The sequence below is a fragment of the Argentina silus genome (assembly GCF_951799395.1).
Source record: "Argentina silus genome assembly, chromosome: Y".
In the NCBI taxonomy this organism is placed as follows: domain Eukaryota; kingdom Metazoa; phylum Chordata; class Actinopteri; order Argentiniformes; family Argentinidae; genus Argentina; species Argentina silus.
In genome coordinates, this window is record NC_139654.1 from 32,685,742 (window position 1) to 32,705,605 (window position 19,864).

Below are 19,864 nucleotides of genomic sequence, written 5' to 3' on the forward strand. Positions count from 1 at the left end.
TCGTCCGCATCGGCGACATACCGGGCCCTCCCCGCGGACCAGGAGCGGCGTATCGTGTTCCGGTAAGGATACAACATGATACGCACCAGGCGCTCTTGGATTCGGGCTGCATGCAGTCCATGATCCAGGAGCGCCTGGTTCGACCGGGGGCATTGTTAAAGGCGTCGAGGGTGTTGGTGAAGTGTGTGCATGGGGACATTCACGAATATCCTGTGGTCGCGATCGAAATTCATTTTGAAGGGAAAAAGCATAGTGTACAGGCGGTGGTTAGCCCGCGCCTCACGCATCCCCTTATTCTGGGTGTAGATTGGGAGGGGTTTCCTCAAGTGGTAAAGCGGGCTACCGGGGTGCGTGCACGACAGTGAGGGAGGTGTGAGGCGTGTAATGTGCTCTGTGCTGAGGCGGTGCCTCGCGACACTGCCGAGGAGCCGGAGCCGGCGGGGGGGGGGGTCTCAACCCGAGATTTCCCCGCCGAACTATCCGCTGCTAGGTGACTTCCCCCTCGAGCAGTCTCGTGACGAGACCCTACGATCGGCCTATGACCAAGTGATAGCGATTGATGGTACTTTGGTACGGCCAGACACAGTACGCACCCACCCCTATTTCGCGATTATCAGCGACAGGTTGTACCGAGTAAGTTGTGACTCACATAGCCAGGAGGAAGTAACCCAGTTGTTGGTTCCCCGTAGCCGCCGGGAAATGGCCTTCCAGGCGGCTCATTTCAACCCCATGGCGGGCCATTTAGGGTATGATAAGACATGGAACCGTATAATGGCTCGATTTTATTGGCCGGGAATTCGGGCAGAGGTGCGTAGGTGGTGCGCTTCTTGTCGCGAGTGTCAGTTGGTAAATCCCCCAGCCATTCCACGGGCCCCCTTGCGGCCCTTACCATTGGTCGAGAACCCATTCGACCGCATAGCCATGGATATTATCGGGCCATTTGATTGGTGTACACAGGGATATCGATTTGTGTTGGTCTTGATAGATTACGCAACCTGATACCCCGAGGCAATACCGCTGCGCAATATCTCTGCCAGGAGTGTAGCGCAGGCATTGTTTCAAGTAATCTCCCGCGTGGGAATCCCGAAAGAGATTCTCACCGATCAGGGCACTAATTTTATGTCACGCACCCTCAAAGAACTGTATGGCTTGTTGAACATCAAGGCGGTTCGAACCAGTGTCTACCACCCGGCCACTGATGGCCTTTGTGAGCGGTTCAATCGGACCTTGAAGTCAATGATCCGGAAGTTTGTACACGAGGGTAGTCGGAATTGGCATAAATGGCTAGATCCCCTGCTGTTTGCGGTACGGGAAGTCCCCCAAGCTTCCACCGGGTTTTCCCCGTTTGAATTACTCTACGGCCGTAAGCCCCGGGGTGTCCTAGACTTTCTTAAAGAATATTGGGAGGAAGGGTGAGATTCAATACGTCCTGGATTTGCGCACAAAGCGCCACGCCCTAGGGGTTATTTCACGCAAGCATTTGCTGCAAGCCCAGGAGCGTCAGAAGTGCCTATACGACAGGGGAACTAACCTGCGAGAATTTACACCGGGAGACAAGGTGCTCGTACTGTTACCCACCTCCAGCACGAAATTACTCGCGAAGTGGCAAGGGCCGTTTGTGGTCACACGTCGCATGGGGGACGTGGATTATGAGGTAGTCCGCTCGGACCGGGGGGATAGCTTGCAGGTGTATCACGTAAATCTCCTAAAAAAAATGGAATGACGTGGTCACTGTTGCTCTGGCTACAATAATTCCAGAGAGAGATGAGTTCGGGCCGGAAGTCCCAAAATCAAAAGTTAGCACTCCGGTCGGTATTGATAACCATCTCTCTTCTAGCCAGGCCACGGACGTTGCAGATTTGCAAGCTAAGTTCGCCGACGTGTTCTCTCCCCTGCCCGGTCGGACTACGCTTATCGACCACCATATAGAAACGCAGCCGGGTTTAACGGTGCGCACGCGTCCCTCTAGGTTACCGGTACACAAACGAGACATTGTGTGCAGGGAATTGGAAGCCATGCTGGAGTTGGGTGTGGTCGAGGAGTCCCGCAGTGACTGGTGTAGCCCCATCGTGCTTGTCAACAAGCCGGATGAGTCTATACGGTTCTGTGTGGATTATAGACGGGTTAATGCGGTCTCCAAGTTCGATGCCTACCCGATGCCCCGGGTTGACGAGCTCTTGAAACGGCCCCGGATCCGGTCCAATGGTCGGGCCAGTGCCAGGGGTCGTTCGAGGCCCTTAAGGGAGCTCTTTGTGGAGAAACGGTCCTGTATGCGCCTGATTTTAACCTCCCTTTCTCCCTACAGACGGACGCGCCGGATAGACGCCTGGGAGCAGTGCTGACCCAGCGGGTGGAGGGGGCTGACCGGCCGGTGCTGTACCTGAGCCGCAAACTATCGGAGAGGGAGGGCCGGTACAGCACGGTGGAGAAGGAGTGCCTGGCCATCAAGTGGGCGGTCGGCGCCCTCCGCTACTACCTGCTGGGTCGCGCTTTCACCCTCTACTCCGACCATGCTCCCCTCCAGTGGCTCCACCGCATGAAGGATGTGAACGCGAGGATCACCCTGTGGTATCTCGCGTTGCAGCCCTTCAACTTTTCGGTCGTGCACAGACCGGGGGCGCAGATGGTCGTGGCAGACTTCCTCTCCCGTGCAGGGGGGGGGGGGGAGTAGGTTGTCGGCCGTCGTGTCCCCGGCCTGTGTCGGGCGGTGGGGGGACATGCAGCGTTCGGCCTGTAGAGGGAGCTACAGGACCGTGGCCAGCGTGACGTCAGCAAGGCTCCATTGCACACCTGTTGCAAATGAAGCCTCGTTGACTAGATGGTTTAAGACGTGTGTGCCTCTGCGTTCAAGAGAGAAGGACGGAGACTGGAAAGTCGCCGAGTGTTTGGTTTTGGGAGGGCTGAAAAGCCAAAGACTTGATAAATAAACGGGACCTTTCCCTCACTACACCACTGCGTCTGCCTCTGTGTACAATGGACATCTTTACAAGGACATTCACCTTTCTATCCTTAAGCCACTGCGTTGTTCTTTTGGCGGTATGTTTAGGATCATTGTCGTGTTGGAAGGTGAATGACCTGCCCATCTTCAGCTGTCTAGCAGAGGGACGCAGGTTGTCCTCAAGAATTTGGGTGTACTTGGCAGTATCAATTTTCCCTTCAAATCCTGACCAATTGCCCAGTCCCCGCCGAAGAGAAACATCCCCACAACATAATGTTGCCACCACCATGCTTCACAGTAGGTATGGTGTGTTTTTGGTGGTGTGCTGTGTTTGGTTTTCGCCAAACATGGCGCTTGGAGTTCAGTCCAAAAAGTTCAATCTTAGTCTCGTCTGACCATAAAACCTTTTTCCACATGGCAATACAATCTTCCAGGTGTGTTTTTGCATAGCACAAATGAGACTGAGTGTGGCACTTTTTCAGAAAAGGCTTATTTCTTGCTACCCTGCCATACAGGCCAGCTTTGTGTAAAGCTTGTGAGATTGTAGTCACATGCACAGACAGACCAGTCCCAGCCATAAAGACTTGTAAGTCCTTCAAAGTTGCCTTTGGCCTCTTGGTAGCTTCTTTGATCAATGTCCTCCTGGCTCGGTCATCCAGTTTGGACGGACGGCCTGATCTAGGCAAGGTGTTGGTGGTGCCATACGCCTTCCACTTCTTAATGATGCTCTGAACGGTACTCAGAGGGATAGCTAAAGCCTTCGAAATCTTTTTGTAGCCTTCACCCAACTTGTGCCTTCCTACAACTTTATCCCAGAGGCCTTTTGAAAGTACTTTTACAACCATAGTGAATTATTTGCAGAACCATGCACTTCTAGTAGTGGAATCCTCAAGAAACAGCTGGTTTTATTCTGAAGTAATCAAAACCACTACAATTGATGTCAGGTGGGGGGCAATTAGCCTGGTGTTTGATCTGGAAGTTGATTGGTTGCACCTGAGCAAGTTTATAATGGTATACTCTAAGGGGCTGATCACTTAACCAAACCAGGTATTTCACTCATTCATTTTTAATAATTGTCCAGAATTTTTACATTTTTTATTTTCACTTTGATGATGAGGGTTATAATGTGTACATACAGCTCCAAAAAGTTAGATTTGATTTATTTTAATTTCCAGGGTGTAATGTGACAAAAGGTAAAGATTTCACAGGGTATGATGACTTTCTATAGGCACTGTACCTCTCTCTGCTCTCTCCTCTCTCTGCTGGACAGTTAGAGAGAGAACACCCCTCTCCTGTCTCTCTCACTGACTTCTCATTGTACAACCTTTTTTGTTTTAAAGAATTGTCCGCTCACTGTTTGCTGCTTTTAAATGTGATCGCCAAACAATGATCAGACCTAATTTTTTTCTTCATTTTATACTGTATTACTTTTATCCAGTACATACCTGGATGTCAGAGAGGCTGGTGGAGGTAGAAATTGGAGGACTGGCTCAATGAGACCGTCCTCTGATTTCTTCCTCCACCAGCCTCCACTGCTGGATGTGTGTAGCTGCTTCTCTCCTGTCATTGTCAATCCCCAGCGATGTTCGTCCTTCCAACAGCTGACCATGTGAGAGAATAATCCCTCCTTCTCTCTCTCCTTCTCCTCCAGGCTGTTGACCATGTGCACAAGGCACTTTGGCAGCGTGGTCGCTCAGACCATCAGAACTTACAAGACAGATCAGTTCCCTCTGCTCCTCGTCGTCATGGGCAAACGCACATCCAACGAAGTTTTAAACGTTATACAAGGTAGCAATGGCCGCATGCATCACTTCAAACAATGTCAATGAGTTCCACAGTGATCCTTTTTTGTTTTGGTTGAAATGTTTACTGTAGATCCCTCTAACAATGACATGTCATTCATCATTTGGTCGAATGACACACCATAGATTGTGATTGATTGATTCTTTGGAGAATGAGTGTTGTCAAGTGATTTGGTTGTATTTCCCCTACAGTCATAGTGTCCTCTGTTGTTCTGCGTTCCCTAGGCAACACAACGGTGGATGAGTTGATGATGAGGCTAATGGGAGCCATGGAGATCTTCACAGCTCAGCAGCAGGAGGACATCAAAGATGAGGTATGGACCAATAGAAACTCTCACAGCTCTACCTGGAACCTGTAGGTATGGACCAATAGAAACTCTCACAGGACTTCATGTATCTGACCTTCTTGGCACAGGAAATCTCAAAACATAGAAAGATTGAGGAAGGAAGGACTCTGCCATCTGTCCTCTGTTTAATAACAATGTTCCAACCCCTCCATCGCGTCTCACCGTGTAGGGGTGTGTAAGCTGACAGAGGGCTGGTGTGTATAGGGGTGTGTATATGATTGACATCTGCCACCATTATTATGCCGTGGTCACTGAAACAGAACATGACGTCTCATCACAGGAGAGCTAAGGGAGGGAGCCGACAATGTCGCCCTTCAGCCTCTTCGAGATGTGTGGAGGTAGTTGTGGAGACGTGAAAGTACTTGTGTAGGTAGTTGTATAGAAGTAGTTGTGTAGGTAGTTGTGAAGACGTGTGTAGGTGGTTGTGTCGGTAGTTGTGCAGACTTGTGTAGACGTGTGTAGGTAGTTGTGTATAAGTGTGTCGGTGGTTTTGTAGATGTGTGGAGGAGGTTGTGTAGACGTGTGTCGGTAGATGTGTGTAGGTGGTTGTGTTGACGTGGACGTGGTTGTGTAGGAGGTTGTGTCGACGTGTGTAGGCGGTTCTGTAGACGTGTGGAAGAGGTTGTGGAGACGTGTGGAGGAGGTTGTGTCGGTGGCTGTGGAGACGTGTGAAGGTGATTGTGCAGACGTGTGTCCGAGGTTCTGTCGGTAGTTGTGTAGGAGGTTGTGTAGACGTGTGGAGGTGGTTGTGGAGACGTGTGGAGGAGGTTGTGTACATGTGTGTAGGTGGTTGTGTCAGTGGTTGTGTAGCATTGTGGAGGAGGTTGTGTCAGTAGTTGTGGGGACGTGTGTAGGTGGTTGTGTAGGAGGTTGTGAAGACGTGCGTAAGTAGTTGTGTAGACGTGTCTAGGAGGTTGCGTAGACATTTGTTGGTGGTTGTGTAGATGTGTGTCTGTGGTTGTGTAGACGGTTGTAGGTGGTTGTGTAGACATGTAAGTAGTTGTCGGTGGGTGTGTAGGTAGTTGTGTTAGTAGTTGTGTAGACGTGTGTATGTAGTTGTCGGTGGTTGTGTAGACGTGTAAGTAGTTGTGGACGTGTGTTGGTGGTTGTGTAGACGTGTGTATGTAGTTGTCTTGACGTGTGTTGGTAGTTGTGTAGACGTGTGTAGTTCGTTGTGTAGGTGCTTGTATAGACGTGTATATGGTTGTTGGAGGTTGTGTAGACGTGTAAGTAGTTGTGTCGTGGTTGTATAGGTGCTTGTGTAGACCTGTAGGTCGATGTGTAGGTAGTTGTTTAGATGTGTGTTTGTTAGTTGTGTCGACGTGTGTCGGTGGTTGTGTATACGGTTGTAGGTAGTTGTGTAGACGTGTGTTCGAGATTGTGTTGACCTTTGTAGGAGGTTGTGTAGACGTGTGTTGGTAGTTGTGTAGATGTGTGTCGGTGGTTGTGTAGACATCTACACAACTACCTACACACGTCGGTGGTTGTCGGTAGTTGTGTTGACGTGTGTCGGTGGTTGTGTAGACGTGTGTTGGTAGTTGTGTAGACGTGTCGGTGGTTGTGTAGACGTGTGTAGGTAGTTGTCTAGACGTGTGTAGGTGGTTGTGTAGACTTGTGATGGTGGTTGTGTAGACGTGTGTAGCTCGTTGTGTAGGTGCTTGTGTAGACGTGTGTAGGTGATTGTGTCGACATTTGTCGGTAGTTGTCGGTGGTTGTGTAGAAGGTTGTGTGGACTTGTGTAGGTGGTTCTCTAGATGTGTGTTGGTAGTTGTCGACGTGTGTCTGTGGTTCTGTCGGTGGTTGTGTTGACGTGTGTAGGTCGTTGTGTCGATGTGTGAAGGTAGTTGTGTAGACGTGTGGGCCAAAGACGAGTCATGCATTAAAATACTTATCTTCTGCAGAGATTAATGAGTAATAGTTTTCCTGGTGAAAAATGCAAAATCAAACGTATCAACATGTCATTCAGTCTATCGGTCCTCCTCTTAAATCAAACAACATTTTTCTTCTTTTTTTTTCAATAAAACTATAAATGAACCCCCCTGGAATGATTTTAAGAAGGTTTACTTTTATATTTAAAGATATGGTAAGGAAATTTTAAAACCTTTGTCAAAAACTTTTGTTCAATAACGTTTGTCCGCAAACATGGATTTCGTTAATGCCATTCAGTACAACGAACATTCTGAGACCACCTCTGACCACAGTACACGATGGTAGCCATGTGATAGGATGTGAGACAACCAGGAAGAACCCGAAGAACCCATGACTCATTAACAAGGTCAGTAAGTTTCTCTTACAATGTTGATATTTTCTACTTTTTTTGTGGTTCCATAACCTGTGTCATTCAGTGCATCACATGAGTTATTAATTAATTAATTGTTATCACTTGTTGTTTTATTTAAAAATACTGTGTTTGATGTGAACAATGACTTTAACAATTGAAGGTGAAGGTCAATACTTTCCATAGGTGGCCATATCATTTACTGTTAAATATGTTGAAGCAGTATTTCCGTCATCTGTCTCACGCTTCTGTCAGTCAGTTTTGCAGAATTGCTCTGTTTTACCACAAAAACAAATTAGCTTTTTGTTGATGCCATTATCTAATAATGAGAGGGCAGCATGATTCATGGCTCGAGTGAATCCAGATCCTGTTGCTCGGGAAGAGAGGAGGAGAGTGTAAGTCAGTGATGTAGGATATTAAATACATGTTACACTCAAAATTCAACATTTTCAAGTGTCACGGGCCATTTCTATGTCAATATCCATACACCATTGGTTGTGTGGGTCTCGCTACATCACAAATGACTGACATTCCACCTGTATGTCACAATGCCTACAGTATGAAGGTCCTATACAGTTCACATGTAACATTAAGTTGACCTGTGTAGTAACATTGTATTTACTGCAATAACAATATTGTATAATTTACATTTACAATATTATTACATAGTCATTAGGTAACTACATAACATACAGAGTTGAGTGGTTTGTATTATTGCACAAGTGGAATAAGGAACAGTCCGATGGTACGATGTAACATAATAATAGTAATAATAATAATAATATGCCATTTAGCTGACACTTTTATCCAAAGTGACTTACATTGCAGTGAGTGCATACATTTTTCAGTATATATGATCCCAGCAGGAAGTGAGGTTCATCACAGCGTGCATTTGCTTTTACTATGTAACAACATACTTAATACAATCAATCAGTTTCCCCTCATTTTTCTAAAATAATTAATGCAATGTTACTAGTGTAATTACAGAGTTACGACACAGGTGGAGGTAAAATGTGACCAAGGCAGTTACAGTACTATTTTCTGTTCTGATCACATCATTCTTGTGTTTAGCTACCAAAGAAGCAAGCTTGTTGGGCTAAAAGATCATCCTCCAATCAAACGGATCAAGGTTACGGATGCTGAGAAGAGGAGGGAGCAATGGAGAAATAATCAGAGGAAGCGAAGGGAAATGTTAAAGCAAATGCACGCTCTGTTGAACCTCATTCCAGTGTCAATGGAGAGCCAATCTTTCAAGGAAGAGCCACACCCAGCTCCAGAGCCACTGGAGCCCCCACCTCCAGAGAATGAGCAACCACTTGAGCCCCACCTCCAGAGAATGAGCAGCCACTTGCGTCCTCAACTCGAGAACGAGCCAAAGAAGTGTAAAGAAGTATGTTGCAGCGTTGCAAGAGATTGACAAGACAAAATATTAAGCTAAGGAAAGAAATGATCAGTCTAAAAAAACAATTGGCACAATCTAAAATAAGATGTAAAAATCTCCAAAAAGGTGCAAAGGGGTCCCTGAATAGAAGAAAAGTGAGTGAGAAACACCGGCCACGTGGGCTCAATAAACTTGCTTCTGCATTGAGTTTCTCCGTAGGGATGAGAACAGTCGCCTTCTTGCTGGAAAAGAAAATACTATCACCCAAAACAAAGAAGGTTCAGAGGAGAGTTCTCACCAAGACTCTGCAAGAGCTCTATGTCGATTACAAGATGGCGAACTCTCTCTGTCATACCGACAGTTTTTACGCCTTTTATATAACAGAGCCCAAAACAAGCGACCGCAACATTGACCATGAAAATGCCAAGCTGCTGGTGGACAAACTGAGCCAAAACGGCTACTGTAAAGTTCCAGTACCTTGGAGTTGGTGGCATCTATTGTTTGTGACCTGAAAAACAAACACTGCATGTGTACCGCCTCTGTGCAAAGTGCTGCTATGAGGAGATAGAAATAGATCTGCCCAATGAGAACAGTACATGTCAACAGTGGCAGAGGGAAAGGTCCAGCAATGGTGAAAAAACCTTCACACATTTTGTGAAGAATAATGAAACAGGAACCTGGCAGGAACTACTTGAATACAAAGCTGGATTTGCTTGCGAGGCACCAGTTTAACTGGATCCATCAGGTAGAACAGTGCAGGTACCTGAAGGAAACCCTCAGTGAAAATTAGGTTGTTGTCTGCATGGACTTTTCTGAGAACTTTGCCTGCACACAGAAATACAGGCATTGCATTTTAGAGGAAGCAGGAAGCAAGCCACAAAAACCATACTGTGAGCAGGTATGATGAGGCAGTGCCAAGCCAGTTGCCAGCTGTGAGGGGCAACAATGTTCCCCGCTGTATTAAAAACTCTCTCTGAGGCTGTGCTCGTTGCGCAAATACACATGTACAGTGCCTTCGGAAAGTATTCAGACCCAGTATTCACTTTTTCCACATTTTGTTGTGTAATGGATTAAATTAAAATAATTTGCCATCAGTCCACACACAATACCCTAGAATGACAAAGCAAAAACACATTTTTTGAAATTTCAGTACATTTATTAAAATTGAAATACCGAAGTACCTCATGTACATAAGTATTCAGACCCTTTGCTATGACACTCATGAAATGAGCTAAAATGCAAAAATCAACAAATCACTCAATAAGTTGAACTGAGTCCATCTTAATACAAGGATAATAGTTCATGTAATTTTGGAATTAATATCTTTGTTTTTATAGGGTCTCTGATTTGCATAGGAATCAATTACACACTGTGTGAATTAGGATGTCACTACCAACTCTGAAATTTCTAAAAACTTGTTTTGGCTTTGTCATTATGGGGTATTGTGTGTGGATTGATGGCAAAATGTTTTAATTTAATCCATTTTAAATTGAGTCTATAACACAACAAAATGTGGAAAAAGTGAAGGGGTCTGAAAAGGGGTCTGAAAATCTGTAAGTTTCGCCATCAAAGGAAAGAGATCCTGGTTGTCGCGCCACCATGCCAGGGGATCATCAGTGCAGTCCAGTGGCTCTTCTTGTCTGTCTAAGATGACAGTCGTTTTGAGGGAGACAAAACAGTTTGATTGATAGACGGATTATTGCAGCAAAACAATTGTTAATAATACTTATTTTACACTCATGCTGTTAGGTAAGGTATTCGACATGAAAATAAAAATCCACATTTGAATTTCTGAAATCAATGTATTTCAGCAATTATGACGGTCGTTTTTTTGTTTCACGGTCGCCCTTGTGTAACTGTGTAACCGTCACAGCCCTACTGTCCTGCTTCTGCAGACAAGGAGACTGTGGCAGCTATAGTCCAAATGAAGTGGACCCCCCCCCCCCCCCCCCCCCACACACACACACAAGCTCAAGAGGGGCCAGCCAGGGGAGACCCCTTCACCAGCTCAAACTTCGCCTCCAAACACAAGAGACTGCTCCCACTGTGTCTAACCCCCTTCGACCAGCTCAAACCTTCACAAGCTAAAGAGAGACCAGAGGAGTGGCCCTCAACCACCTCTACAAGCAGTTACAATATTAGGCTTGGCAAGGAAATTTGGCTATGTAATGTTCATAGCAAAGCAAAACTTAATATTAATAATCTGACTCCCAAGTAATTTAATTAACACTGCAAAGAATTGTTGAATTTGTGCTGAATTAATGCAAGAATGTTAACGTTAGAATCAATCAATTTAAGCTTTAATAATACAGTATACTAATACAATTATTACAAGGCAAATACTTTACAGAGAAATGTTACATTCTACACTAAATGGTAGAGAGAGAGAGAGATGACCACATGGTCACTCTTACAGTAGTCAGGTTCAACTGAGACCACACACCAAGGCAGACAGAGAAGAGAAAAGAGAGTGAATCTGTGCCCCTACCTCTGCTTTTATAGACCATAGTTTTTAAATTTGGAGCTGTTTGCAAGGAGAACCAATAAGACCACATCTTATCAATTATTGTAGGACAACACCACATTGACACTTGTAAAACATCACAGAGAGATCAGTCATTTGGCCCATCGAGGGAAGGGATCTCAAGGAAGGGGCACAGAAATGATGCCAGCTCAACCCACCTCCACAAGTCCTTTTCCACCAGCTCAACGCCTCCCTTGTACATGGAAGACCTCACTGGGAAGTTTGTGAGTTATGATGCCATGCCCTTTGTCGGCCAAGGACTGAAGATAGTTGGGGATGAAATACAGTTGAGCTGCATGCAGCGCAAATTGGGAAGAAAAACACATTTGTGTGGCCCCAAACTTCTGATGTAATCTTTTACGACAAATCAGATGTGCAAGCTATCATCTCAGAACCAGAGCCATCTTCCACCCGCAGCTCACAACTATGCAAGTCAGAATGGGAAAAGTATTTGAGAATTAATTGAGGAATTGAAATCCAAAGATGGTCAAATCTGAACAGTTAGACATTCAATGGTCAGATTATATTCAAGTCTTACGTTGCAAGACAATACTGAGGAATCTTTGTTTTGATAATGATATTTGCATTGGTTTTATGTTATGAATGCATTACCCAAAGTTCTAAACAGATGTTTTAATGCCTTTTAATGGCATTACAATGTTTGATGTTTTAATTATTGAGATTGCATTTTTAATGTTATTTCAAAAACAGTTTTAAATTGTGTGTGTGTGTGTGTGTGTGTGTGTGTGAGAACAGGACACATCTGCATTGTTAAAGTTATTATACCTTACCTTAACAAGACCATGCCATGTTAAACCACATTGTCAGTCGGTATAAAAAGGCATGGTCATTCAGAATAACAACCAGATTTGTATATAAAGACATATAATAGTTGTTTTAAATGCAAAAGATATGACAACAACCTCTCGTGATAAAGCATTTTTTATTAGTTTGTGATCATTTTCATTCACAACAGTAACAATTTATTGTTAATCATGAACAAATTAGACATTGTCACACTAATTTGTGGTATTTATTGTAATACAATTCAGATTTTATGAGTGGCACATATTTGTGTTTGCATTAAGTATGGATTTCTAATTAACAAAGCTGAATTATAACTGAATTACATTTTTCATTTTCATCAAAATTATATGAATAACGCTTTGAATGCATTATTGGATTTTTTTCTTTAATCAAACCAATACAACTGAAAACGTAACCTTAATGAACATAAAAATAACAAAATATTATATTTGTATACAATTACATTATTTTGCCACTTTTAAAACGTCATCTGTCTTTGACCTGTGTGTAGGTAGTTGTGTAGACGTGTGTAGGTGGTTGTGTAGGTGTGTGTAGGTAGTTGTATAGACGTGTGTAGTTGGTTGTGCAGACGTGTGTAGGTGGTTGTTTAGGTGATTTGTATGGACATGTGTAAGTGGTTGTGTAAACGTGTGGAGGTAGTTCTTTCGACGTCTGGAGGTAGTTGTGTAGACGTGTGTAGTTAGTTGTACAGGTAGTTGTGTAGACTTGTGTTGGAAGTTGTATTGATGTGTGTAGCTAGTTGTGTCGACGTGTATAGGTTGCTGTGTAGGTGGTTGTGTTGACGTGTATAGGTTGCTGTGTAGGTGGTTGTGTCGACGTGTGAAGGTAGTTGTGCAGATGTGTGTCGGTGGTTGTGTTGGTAGTTGTGCCAACGTGGTGTGGAGGTAGTTGTGAAGGCGTGTGCAGGTGCTTGTGTAGACGTGTGTTGGTAGTTGTGTAGATGTGTGTGGGTGCTTGTGTAGACGTGTGTAAGTAGTTGTTTAGACGTGTGGAGTTACTTGTGTAGACGTGTGTCGGTTGCTGTGTCGGTAGTTGTGCAGATGTGTGTAGGTAGTTGTCTTGTAATATCTGAGTCCACAATATCTGAGTCCGGTATTTATTGCTTGCAGACAAGAGCGTAACAGCAGCCCAGCGTAGATAGCTATCGGCTGATGGGCTTGTGCTTACGTGAGAGAGGGCGGGAGAGAATGAACAATGGGGAGACTTTCTGACTGATCAATCGGCGCTTTCTTACTGATCAATCGGCGTTCAACATTTCACACCTATCGGCAAGATATGTCTGTTCCCCCATTACTGCGCTCCCTCAACACCAAGTTGTATCAGTCATATGAAAGTGTATAACCTGAAAACAGTTCTATGAATGTATTTTCCATAACAATCCCTCCTTTTTAACATTTTATTCCTTGAATGTTAACAACACTTCAGCCTAAATATCATATTTCACTGGACGGAGGTTCTCATATCCTCCTCGTCCACATCAGATAAGTTGTACCCGGGAAAGGGATCCAGGTTAGAAAGGTCATCCCCTGTCTCCATTCGTTCGAGTACCATGTTAGTTGTCATTATGTGGGTGGCCGCCCTCCTTGTACATGCCTTGCAAACCACCGACATCACTATACAACAGGTCATCAAGAAAGCAATAATTGCACATACAGTGCCTATAGAAAGTCATCATACCCCTTTGAAATAGTTACTATATTTGTCGTACAGCCTGAAATCAAAACCCATTTAAAAAAATAAAAATAAAAAAAATAAAAAAAAACTTTCCAGCTTTATGTACAAATTTAGCCATACAACATCAAACTAATGAAAAAAAAGGCGACAGTTCTGAACATTTATAAAAAATGAAAAACAAGAATAACAGGGTTGGAAAAGTCATCAGTCCCCTGATTTAATACTTTGTAGAGCCACCTTTTGCTGCAATTACAGCCATCAATCTGTTTGGATATGTCTCTACTAGCTTTGCACACCTAGATTGGAGAATACTTGCCAATTCTTCCTTGCAGAATTGTTCGAGTTCAGTCAAATTCCGTGGTGAGCGGCGATGGACTGCTCTCTTCAAGTCCATCCACAGATTTTCTATCAGATTTAAGCCAGGGCTCTGACTTGGCCACTCAAGGACATTCATCTTTCTATCCTTAAGCCACTGCGTTGTTTTTTTGGCGGTATGTTTAGGATTGTCGTGTTGGAAGGTGAATGACCTGCCCATCTTCAGCTGTCTAGCAGAGGGACGAAGGTTGTCCTCAAGAATTTGGGTGTACTTGGCAGCATCCATTTTCCCTTCAATCCTGACCAATTGCCCAGTCCCCGCTGAAGAGAAACATCCCCACAACATAATGTTGCCACCACCATGCTTCACAGTAGGTGTGGTGTGTTTTGGGTGGTGTGCTGTGTTTGGTTTTCGCCAAACATAGCGCTTGGAGTTCAGTCCAAAAAGTTCAATCTTAGTCTCGTCTGACCATAAAACCTTTTTCCACATGGCAATACAATCTTCCAGGTGTGTTTTTGCATAGCACAAATGAGACTGAGTGTGGCACTTGTTCAGAAAATACTTATTTCTTACTACCCTGCCATACAGGCCAGCTTTGTGTAAAGCTTGTGAGATTGTTGTCACATGCACAGACAGACCAGTCCCAGCCATAAAGACTTGTAAGTCCTTCAAAGTGGCCTCTTGGTAGCTTCTCTGATCAATGTCCTCCTGGCTCGGCCATCCAGTTTGGACGGACGGCCTGATCTAGGCAAGGTGTTGGTGGTGCCATATGCCTTCCACTTCTTAATGATGCTCTGAACGGTACTCAGAGGGATAGCTAAAGCCTTCGAAATCTTTTTGTAGCCTTCACCTAACTTGTGCCTTCTTACAACTTTATCCCGGAGGCTCTTTTGAAAGTACTTTTCCAACCATGGTGAATTCTTTGCAGAACCATGCACTTCTAGTAGTGGAATCCTCCAGAAACAGCTGGTTTTATTCTGAAGTAATCAAAACCACTACAATTGATGTCAGGTGGGGGGCAATTAGCCTGGTGTTTGATCTGGAAGTTGATTGGTTGCACCTGAGCAAGTTTATAATGGTATACTCTAAGGGGCTGATCACTTAACCAAACCAGGTATTTCACTAATTAATTTTTAATAATTGTCCAGAATTCTTTTATTTTTTTATTTTCACTTTGATGATGAGGGTTATAATGTGTACATACAGCTCCAAAAAGTTAGATTTTATTTATTTTAATTTCCAGGGTGTAATGTGACAAAAGGTAAAGATTTCACAGGGTATGATTACTTTCTATAGGCACTGTATGGTAACCAGCAACTTAGCTATAGAGGCCTCCCATGGCCCGAGCACTTGACTCATTGAGGTGAAAACATCAAAGCCATGGATTTGGTGGAGCATCTTTATACCTCTGTGTGTTCCCTCTACCAAATCCTTTACCTGGCTAGTGGCATCTGTGATGTATGTACAACATTCGGTACCAATAGTGTGGCAGACCCCCCCTTGGGAAGCCAAAATCATGTCCAGAGCCATTCTGTTTTGCAGGGCCATCGTTCTAGTCTCATCTAGTTCCTTTGCTACTGCCGAAATAGCCACTGTGGTAAGATTCATGTGTTTCTCTAGCACCTGGGAGAGTGCTTCGATTTCTGCCTGGGATGTGTATGTACCATAACTAGGGACTAGGATACTCAGAAATCTTTGGCCAAAAGAAAGTGCTCTCTTGTGTATGTACGCAGGGCGATACAGTGCTGCCATTTCCCTGTCATCTGCACGCCTGATTAACGGCATCAAATATGCCAAATAGCAAGTTCCACCTGCATTTGTAGGTACACAACTGTAAGCTTTTGTACACTTGCTAAGTACACTTGCTCTGGCAGTGGTTTAGCTGCGGTGAGGTCGAATTGGGTTTGGTTTCCTGCGTTATCCTGACAATCACTCTTTCCCAGATAAACTTGGCCTCTTGTCTTATTAGAGAAACAGATTTTGTAGCTCGTATACAGCCACTGGGGATCGTGGCACCGAACAGTTTTGTGGTTTCAGTGGTCTCGTTACTACCGGCTGGGCGCAGTCATGCATATGCACCGTCATCGAGTGTAGGCGGTAATAGCTAGGCATGGGGAGTTTTCCCACGACCGCATCTACTCGTATGGTCGGGGTGTATGCCGTTGGGGAACAATGGGCTGAGTATAGAGGGGAGTTAGCTCCAGTACAGTTGGTTTGAACCAGAGTCATCTGTATCTTAGTTTTTTCCCCCTTAGTGAACATTCTTCTTTTGTAGCTTATACGGAGTAGCTTAGAGGTATTTACTCCATTAGGTCTGTACTCAGAGTTGACGGTCATTATTACAAAATTAGTTAGGGCATCAGCCTGCTCTGTGACTGGAGCCAACAATTGTTTCGGTGTATAGCAGTCATTGTCATTTACTGTCAGCTGTGAAGCGAGTCCCGCCCAGTTATGAGTTCCCCAGTCCACTTTGGTGAAGGGGACGGGTGTCAACGTTGGGGATCGTGAGGAGGCAGGGATGTGTTGGCAGATCCAACAATCAGTCATGTTACCTTGTATCGCGTAATCCACCATTATTCTTAATGCCAGATTGTCTCTGCTCGCATGTGTCGGAGCCTCTCCTCCAGGCTCGGCTCCTCCAACAATAGTGGCAACAATCAGAAAACATCCGATCACCCTCCGGAACCCCACTCCGTAGGCTGCAATTGTCTCGGCGGCTTCATGGTGTTTCAATTATGTTGGAATACGTGATTCTTGTTGGAGGCCTGCGGTGGCTCAGTGTTGTCCTTGTCTCAGGCCTTACTACTCCTCTCCTCCTGGCTGGTCACTCCTCGTTTTGGGCCCGGTCCCGTCGGGTTGCCTCTGGGCTGGCCGCTGACGTCTAGTCTCGCTGGGTCGCTCCTGGTCTGCCTGCTGATGGCTGGTCTCGCTGGTCTCTCCAGTGGTGGTGCCTTCTTGCAGTGTGTGGCATGTACCCACGTGCCTCTCTCTGCTACTTTTACCGCAGACTGCGTGACGAGATGTACCTGGAAAGGACTCAACCACCATGGACTGCTCCAGTGTTTTTCTCCTGCAGTTCTTGATCAGCACCCACTTCCCTTGCTGGATGTCGTGGAGGGGTCCCCTAGTGGTGTGAGGAGTGCCTCCTTCACGGTTCTGTGGATGCCTCTGTAAACTCTGGTCAAGTTAGCACAGTATGTTAGCATAGAGTAATTTGCATATTCAATGGTTAGCTCACACCCATTATGTGGTGCACCTATTCCTGTGTTCATTGGTCTACCAGTCAGGATCACATGAGGAGACAGGCCGTTCTTTGCCCTAGGCCTCCCTCGCATAGCTGTGAGGATCAATGGAAAAGCTTTAACCCAGTTCAGTCCGGCTTCTTCACACTTTTGTCAGTTTCATTTTGATTGTCCTGTTCTCACTCTCCACTATCCCTCCACTCTGGGGGTGATAAGAGCAGTGAGTTTTTTCAAGTCCACCCCTAAGTATTCAGACATTTTGTGTGACCAATTGTCACTCAACAATTTCCTAGGGATTCCCCAGCATGGCACTACTTCAGTTACCAATGCTTTCGCCACTGCTGAGGAATCTGCTTTTCCCGATGGAAAAACCTCAACCCATTTAGAAAACATGCCCACAAAAACTAAACAATATTTCTTTCCCTCGCAGGGGTTTAACTCAACAAAGTCCATCATAACATGATCAAATCGGCCATCAGGGGGAGGATGGCTTGATTGGGGAACCATTTGCCCTCTTTCTACATTATGCCAAATTCTGTGAATAATTTAAAAAGCCTTGGGTGTACCAATGCTTATTTACAATATCCGTCATCCCCCCTTTTGACACATGATCTTCTCCATGTGACAACACTTCATAAAAATAAAATAAACATTTTGGTAAACATGGATTATCATTCGGGCCAAGCCAAAACAAAAAAATAACAGGTGTTTCTTAGTAATTATCTTAGGTATTTTAATGATTGCGTCTATTCTGTTTGTACTCAGGCTTTTGCCCTCCCTGGTGAGCTTATGGTCCAAAAACAAACAACAACAACAGCAACAACCTTTACAAATAGTAATCTCTGCAAGCTTGCCTTGTGGCTCTGTTCTGCCAAATATTTTAAGGGTGCCTACCTCCTTTCAACACCAAATTCTTACTAAATAGATACTAAAGTTATCTCTTATAGCTGCCCAAATACTGCTGGGTTTTCAACGTAGCCCATAGGGGCTCTAGACCATGTATATATCTATCCATCTATATATCTATCCATCTATCTATCTATACCTATCTATATATATATTATATCATATCATATGACTTATCCTTAAAGCAAAATGCGAACCAGAACTGGGAATCCTTATGTACAGGAATACTGAGAAACGCATTAGCTTGGTCGACCACTGAGAAATATGTAGCATTACTTTGTATATGTGTAATTAGTATATGGATCCGTAACAATAGGGGCGCGCGCTTGGACTGCTTCATTAACCTTTTTAAGATCCCAAACAAAGCGCCAGGTTTGTGGTTGGCCTTCCTGTTTGGCCTTTTTTATGGGGAACATGAGAGTACAACAAAAGGCTGTCAGGACATGCAACAATAATGCCTCTTTCCAATAATGCTTAAAAAGCTGGTGTAATATCATCTATGGCTTCTCTCTGAACCAAACTTTTTCAACACTCATCCTGAATTTCCGAGACCTTAGCTGTACAATGAAAATTATCTTTATCTGTGAACGTACAATCTCTAATTCTTAGCTCGGCTTCTGCCAACAATTTCTGTGCAATTGATCTCAGCCGAGAGACGGGCGAGTTCTATCCGTAAATATAATTTAGCGATGCATTACCCAACGACATGTTTTGATTGGTTTTATCTCACCGGGTAATGTCGTTGATGGGACCCCTCCCGCCTCCTTCTTATCAGCCTGCGGTGCCGTCAGGGGTCGGTACCGTGGTGGGCGGACAGAGAGGCGGTCGAGACCTGCTCAGACAATAAAACTATAGGACACTAGTTAGAAGACCCTAGCCTACCTAACTTGTGGTTACTTTTTTGATTCAACTTTGCGTCTACCTTCTTGATTCAACTTGCTTTACCCTCCCTGGCCTCCCCTTACCTTCCTCTTTCATCGTTAGCTGCTTCGCCTGTTTCTTGTTGTGACCGTCTAATTGTCACCTCCGACTTCCATCCCCAAACCTTCCAATCTACCGTTCCGTAACTTCTTTATCTTACCAGCAACATGATTTCCAAGCCTATCTTTTAGTATGTTAATCTGTCTCTTGCTAAAACTCCCGTTCAATGGAAAACTCGAAATCCCCCACATAGGCAATTGTTCACATGTCCATTGACCATATTTTTCAATTATTATCCCTCCGTGCTCGAAGGCAGTGGTGCGCTTTACTGGCCGCTTTCCCCATTATCAAATTAGTATAGCAACTTTTTCAGGGATTTTAGAAAGGTTAAGTGTCGTCAACGACAATAGGTGAGTTCCTTACCTTTTATTCACGTGTCTCCACACCGGTCTTTTACGCGTTTGCAAACAAAATGTGTGTCCTCCACAAGTTGAGTGTCCCTGACACCTCTTCTCGATTCCAGGTTTTCGTGACTACTGCACAACCAACAATCATTAATTAGCCCGTCGGCCCTCAGTGAGAATTGTATCTAGATTCAAAAACTGTGTGTCCTCCACACAAGTGTCCTCGACACTTACCTATGCCAAATAGGATTTTCAACAGTACACCCATACCAAATAGGATTTTACAACTGCCGACCTATTACC

At 44.6% G+C, this 19,864-nt stretch overlaps 1 protein-coding gene across 2 annotated transcripts in view; it reads left to right on the forward strand.

Moving 5' to 3' along the window:
- The window catches only part of LOC310823574 (FAS-associated factor 1-like), a 90,999-nt gene that overhangs the window by 48,682 nt on the left and 22,453 nt on the right, over window positions 1-19,864 (forward strand). For both annotated transcript variants that reach the window (XR_014554954.1, XM_083696457.1), the window contains exons 14-15: window positions 4,590-4,726; window positions 4,966-5,054. Coding sequence is in view for 1 of the 2 variants with exons in the window: in XM_083696457.1 (XP_083552583.1) it covers window positions 4,590-4,726; window positions 4,966-5,054 (226 nt within the window). In the remaining variant the exon portion in view is untranslated. The remainder of the gene's footprint in view (window positions 1-4,589; window positions 4,727-4,965; window positions 5,055-19,864) is intronic.